General features: G+C 47.5%; 1 protein-coding gene across 2 annotated transcripts in view; it reads right to left on the reverse strand.

Annotated features, from left to right (window-relative positions):
- LOC142890469 (3-hydroxy-3-methylglutaryl-coenzyme A reductase-like) overlaps positions 1-6,000 on the reverse strand; it is an 11,730-nt gene extending 5,730 nt beyond the window's left edge. Inside the window, exons 1-12 of one of the 2 annotated variants that reach the window (XM_076029528.1) lie at positions 5,861-6,000; positions 5,182-5,387; positions 4,964-5,075; positions 4,027-4,114; positions 3,850-3,934; positions 3,624-3,729; positions 3,416-3,522; positions 3,116-3,235; positions 2,639-2,769; positions 2,320-2,555; positions 2,044-2,198; positions 923-1,117 (exon numbers count right to left, since the gene is read on the reverse strand). In XM_076029528.1, coding sequence (XP_075885643.1) covers positions 923-1,117; positions 2,044-2,198; positions 2,320-2,555; positions 2,639-2,769; positions 3,116-3,235; positions 3,416-3,522; positions 3,624-3,729; positions 3,850-3,934; positions 4,027-4,114; positions 4,964-5,075; positions 5,182-5,343 — 1,497 coding nt within the window. In that variant the 5' untranslated portion in view covers positions 5,344-5,387; positions 5,861-6,000. Of the gene's footprint in view, positions 1-922; positions 1,118-2,043; positions 2,199-2,319; positions 2,556-2,638; positions 2,770-3,115; positions 3,236-3,415; positions 3,523-3,623; positions 3,730-3,849; positions 3,935-4,026; positions 4,115-4,963; positions 5,076-5,181; positions 5,433-5,860 lie in introns of both variants that reach the window. The other variant, XM_076029529.1, reaches the window with a different exon arrangement.

The following is a 6,000-nucleotide window of genomic DNA, read 5'->3' on the forward strand; positions in this document are numbered from 1 at the left end:
AAAGCTTGCCAGAAGGGACATGCAACCAAATGCAGCCAAGTTTTTCATTGCTTCCTCTTGAGTCTCCGTCTCCTGGCTACTTTGTTTCTGCTCCCTTCCTAACGCCGATTAGGTTATCAGCTTTAGCAGGACGAAAGATCTAAAGCATGATTTTCATTGTTTTGGCAGGAAGCTGGGAACAGAGGGCGGAGGAAGCCATTTTCTGCGGGACCTTAGGGCGTTTACCCACAGGCGCCCTCGGTAACATCTCGGTACGGTACGGGTCGGTATTGATGCATTTCCACGGGCCCCAGCACGGTCCCAGGGGTTACGATTTTGGTACCTGCCTCCTTGGGGTTTCGAAGCGAGCAGAGCTGACACCGTATGGGTGACGTAGCAACGTGCAGGGCACTGATTGGGTAAAAGTTTTGACGAAAGCCAAAGGCAGTCTCTCACGTAAGACCAAAACCGCCATTTTTTAAATGCCCCGCGTGTGGATTTTTACAGTTTCACGTATTAAAAACTGAAAAGATTATGAAACTGTACCATGGGCAAACTACAGACGTTTCTGTATTCTTGTCTAATAATAAACGACTGTGAGACTCAAGGTGATCGTTTCAGCGTCTACATTTTCTCTTCGAGGACAGTGTTTTGATACAAGTCAACAGTATGAAACAAAATCATTCTAAGCCCTATGAAAATGCCTCGCACAAAACAAAACAAAACCACGGTTAATACAAAAAGTGAATCCTATGGTTTCCGGGACACGGGAGGCACAAAAAAAACCTTCGGTTCGCCTTGCAACCGTGACTCCGCCCACGCTCAGGTACTAGTCGGGCTTATGGAAATACCTTTCAACCGAGCCGTCCCGTACCGCGAAGGGCTGGCACTAGCCGCACAGGGATAGTGGGTAAACGCCCTGAGAGAGAGAACGCGTCAGTACCTGTGAATAGTCGTAGTCCTTGTAGGGAAGACAAGACAAAGCAGAGCGAACGGGCAGCTTGGGTGACAGGATTTCTCTTCGGATGGCCACGCCCCTCTCCGGAGTCTCCAACACGGCCTCCAGCTTGTAGTTGAGGATGTTGCGCGAGGCCACCAGGTTCATCACCTCTTGGTCGCTGAGGAAACTGGCGCCTCTCTGGGGAAGAAGAGCGGGAACGTTCAGACAACTTACGCGACCATTCAGTTCGCACCCTAGGAATTCAATGTCTTTCCTTTCAATCTCATTGACATTGCAGTTTCTCACTGAAGGCATCGAAACTACGCGTTGACACATGTGGGATTATGTAGGACACAATAAAAGTGTAAAATAACTCAAATACCTGTTATATTTGAATTCTTTAAAATAGCCACCGTTCAGAGTAGAGTTATTTAACGTGTTTTTTTTGCTGCATAATTCTAAATATCTTGCTCATATTTTTGATATCTTCAGTATCTATCTGCAGTGTAGAAAGTTGATGAGATAAAAAAAAACTATGCATGACAAGGTGAGTCCAAACTTTTGACTGGTAGTGATGTCCGATAGACTTTTTTTTTTTAATACCGATATCCCGATACTGTCCAACGCCTAATTTCCGATAGCGATATCAACCGATGCCGATATATGCAGTCGTGGAATTAGCACGTTATGGCTAATTTCTATTGTGATGTCCCGCATGATGTCGTCAGTTACGAGGGAGCTATTTTGTTAGCGGCCAGCCACCACTGAAACCACTCTGCTGAAACACGCGCGTCGCTTGCCGTTATGCTTTGATGCGGGTTGATGACATCGTCAAGCGTAGTAGAGTCGAGTAAAGAACGGCCGTATTGTTATTTACCATTTAGTCATATCAGGAAATTCGAGGAATTCGTTCTTTGGCATGACTACTGAATTCGGGAGAAATTTAAATAAAAGTCATATTTTTGTAACATTTTTCCCCCAATACCGATATTTTCCCCAATATCAATTTTTAATGCCTTTATCGGCCGATAATATCGGACCTCCCTAACTGGTAGTGTATATCACAACAAACAAATATCACATGTTTCTGTGTCACTGGTTGGATTTTCCTGCAGCTGCCTCACCTGAGGATCCGACAGGATGGCCACGCACTCCTTCAGTGTCCGAACGTCTGAACCGCTGCCGCTTTGCGAAACCTGGCACGTTGACGGCGAGGAGTCCTCCCGAGCTGAAGCACGGCGGCTGTCTTCTCCCGAGGCCGACGGGTTCTGAGTGGAGTCTGTCGGACAGAAATGAGGAGGAACGGCCGTGATGCAACGGTGTGTGTGCGGCGGCTTTCGCTGCTCGCCCGCAAGGATTTGAAATACAAAGCTGCGTGGGAGGTCGACGAGAGGCCTCACCGCTCTCCGGGAGCGCCGCGCTCGCCTCTGGGAACGACCAGGCGGCCGAGGCGGTGCACGAGGCGTTGCTCTGGGCTCTCGCGGCTGGAAAGTCCCTCCCGCAGCAAAGTGTTGGGGAGCCGGCGATGGGACTCTTGAGGGAGGGCAGAGACTCCGCCTCCGCTTGCTCGAAGAAGACGTACTTGACGGCCAGGAGCAGCGCCAGGCCGAGAGTGATCACCTGCTCCAGGTCCATGCTTGGAGGACAGAGAGGCGGCGGCGAATGTTAAATGTCTAAAAAGGTCGCAGTTTGGGAAGTGGATGATGTAAAGGCCTTTACCTGGTCAGCTTAGGGCGCAAGATGTTGTCCGATTCGAACCTCTTCGCTACGGGACCCTCGGCGGTGCGGTTCTGACTTCGACTTTCAGATGCGAGTCGAGAGTGCGTGTGAACCAAGGCCAGGCCCAGAGACTGATAAATAAAAAAAAACAAAACAATAAAAAACAAACAAACCACTAAGAAATACAACTTAAAGGAATTGATCGATAAAAGACGGAAAAACGCTCCCGTGGGGGCTGTAAAGTTTCTGAACGGATTCAAGTCACAATAAAAGCTGTGAAATGTTGTTTCGCTGAGATGAGCAACTTTTGAGATGAGCAACTTTTTCTCTCCTTTGTGTGTGTTTTTTTTTCTGAGTAAGAACTCCCAGTGCAGTGTTTGTTTGTTTTTTATTTCACGGGGGGAAACGTCCGTTTTGAACAGCGTTGCTCATTTGCGGTTTCAAATTAGCGGCGTACTGGTGTGGGAGAGAACTCACCATGATGATTTTAACCCTCTGGGTGACTGGGTTTGGTTTGTTGTCCTCCTCTTCAGCCAGCACACCAGCAAAGTGACTCAGCTGCCATATTGGACGGCCCTCACGGTTCTCCATGGAGAGCTAAACACACACACACACACACACACACACACACACACACACACACACACACACACACACACACACACACACACACACACACACACACACACACACACACACACACACAGACGAGCATGAGCGCACACACACGCAGATCTCGGTCGGGCATTTCCACTGAGACTTAGACTGGGTCCTCACCTCCAGCACCAGGGAGACGCACGCAGGGAAGAACGTCATGAAGACGAAGTAATTGGCCAATACGGACATGCAGCCGAAACAACACATGATCTCTAACTGTGGCACGCCTGCAAAACAAGAGCACAGGGAAACAGTCGCATTATTTTTTTCGGCTCACTTCACACCAAGCGCAATGGGCACTTTCCGAAGAAGAAAACCAAAAACATACCGGACATGGTCCCAACGCCAATAACCAGACACTCAACTAAAGCGTCAAGGGTGAAGGTGGGGCCCAGGATGGCCATGCCCTTCGAGATGTTCTCCCTCACTTCCTCCTGCAGCCAAGGCCAAGGGGAGAGAACGGAAATGTAAATGGCCGGTGGCATCTTAATTCGGTTCGTCGGGGAACAAACACCCCAAAGAATCCCAGGAATCCTCGTCAGCGTGGCCGTTACCTGAGAGTTGGAGCTGAGGGCAAATTTAGCCAGCGCGCAGGCTTTGGACAGGTCGATGAGCAGGAGGAAGAAGGGCAAGGCTTCGCTGCAGAGACACCAGGCAAACGGAAATGACGGAATCCACCAATCTGCGCTTCGAGTTGAACTCGATGATGCGTTTTTGTAGTGAATACTTACTTAAGACTGGTCAGCTCTTTCCCAAAAAAGTGGATCACCACTGTGCTAAAGACAAAGCTGGAAAATACTGTGAATAAACCTGCAATACCTGCAGAAAGACAGAGAGAAGACGTTTGAAATTGAAATTGGGTAACGAGCAGGCATCACGCTCAGAAACGGTCTTTGGAATGGTTGACTTTGTCTCGATGGGTTTGCTTGTGTTTTCAATACAGGCCTGGCTGCTAAAAAAAAATAATAGCTTGTTTGTAATTGACGATTATTATTTTGACCAGAATGTTTATTTTTATTTGGAAAAGCTTGAAGTTGTTACGTTTATTATTGTCGCTGCATGCAGCGGGACATCGCAACACAAATTAGCCGTAATGTGTTCATTCCACGACCGCATACATCGGTTGATATCGGTGTCGGAAATTAGGAGATGGACAACATCGGGATATCAGATATCGGTAAAAAAAAATGTCAATATCAGACATCACTAATAAAATTGATAATGCGTTGGCAATCCAAAACGTTTGCTAATAAGCTTCTTTCTGAATTTTTTTTTCTCTACAGCCCTAAAGGCAAACAGATCCTAAATATCTCAGTTCCTATATTGTTTAGTTACAGAACTGCAAGAGTCCATTTGGTGGACACTGTAAAAATTTAGCATAACATTAGCGTTCAATAACATTTTGGGCGTCGTCTTTGGACCGCAATGAATGTCTTATGAGTGACGGGAGGCGCAGTCGTGGGGTTCTGACAAGAAGTCAGTGTGGGCCTTCTTCGGAGTGAGACTGTGTTGGTATTTTCTCCACAAAATCAGAGGGTATTTAAAATGCGGTCATGAATTATTCAATCTTAATGGACAGGTTATGCTGCTCTCAGTGGCTGATATAACTTATGTGATAGAGACACACCAAAGGCATCTCTGTGCTGGAACAAGCCCAACCTTACTGACCCAGTATATATTTGGAGCCCAGTTGCCGCAGATTCTTGAACTGGAAATAGATGTAAATGATGGCCATGCAACGAGTGACAGTCAAGACGATTACGTCACTGCTGGCAGGTTTCTGCAAAGAAAATGTGACAGGTGCGTGTTGGTCAAAGCACTGCAAAATTTCATCAACGCTCGTATTTGTTATGATCGGTAACACCCACACACCCATTCACACTCACCTCCTCAACTTTGGGGCACTCGTTCCAGGTGCACATCTGCTTGCTGGCAGCCAGGCTGTTCATGGACACCAGGCAGACGGTGAGGGCCAGTGTGCCCACTATGACTTCCCAAGGGTGGGAGGCCACCAGCAGGCCGTGAAGCCGAAACAGGCGAGCCAACATGGTCTCGGGACGTCTTGCCTAATCCCTAAAGGTCACCGCCTCACCTACAGGGGATCGACAGTGAATGATGACCAAAGTCATTGGGGAACCTGACGTAGCACGGGGGGGGGAATAACAAGACTGTTGATGAGCAGGATTTCGATAAAGTGGAGGGTCGCGTCGTGATCACGACAAGTACTGACGCAATTATCTGAACTGAAACCATAACGCCCCTCACGACAACGCAAATGACCGATGACACGTCCGAACGCTCACACGCAGCCGCAGACATTAAGCTAGTAAAGCACAAATGATAAATCAATGACTCGACTCGTTCACATTTACTAATTAGTGGTCATTTTACACTGGAGGTTAGCTTCACGTTTTCTTCGATTAGCATCAGTCTTAGCCTCGCTTAGCATTAGCTCCAGAAGCCGTCACACCCCATTTTTTACAGCAGTCTTTCGAGGGTGTTTTTTTTTTTCAACGTGTTTACTCGACAAACTAAAGTAAATATTTCTTTTAAGAAGGTACTTACAAATTTAAACAAAAACTGAACGTGTCAGAGAACGATTCCCATGGCGATAACACCCCCAGAAGGAAGCACTTTGCTAGCCACTTCCTTCTGATGAAATTGCCCGGATATGGCGATGCGGAACTCATCATGTAACGTTTCAC

This window comes from Nelusetta ayraudi, unplaced genomic scaffold (assembly GCF_046127955.1).
Source record: "Nelusetta ayraudi isolate G7.1 ecotype Tasmania unplaced genomic scaffold, CSIRO-AGI_Nayr_v1 ptg000026l, whole genome shotgun sequence".
In the NCBI taxonomy this organism is placed as follows: domain Eukaryota; kingdom Metazoa; phylum Chordata; class Actinopteri; order Tetraodontiformes; family Monacanthidae; genus Nelusetta; species Nelusetta ayraudi.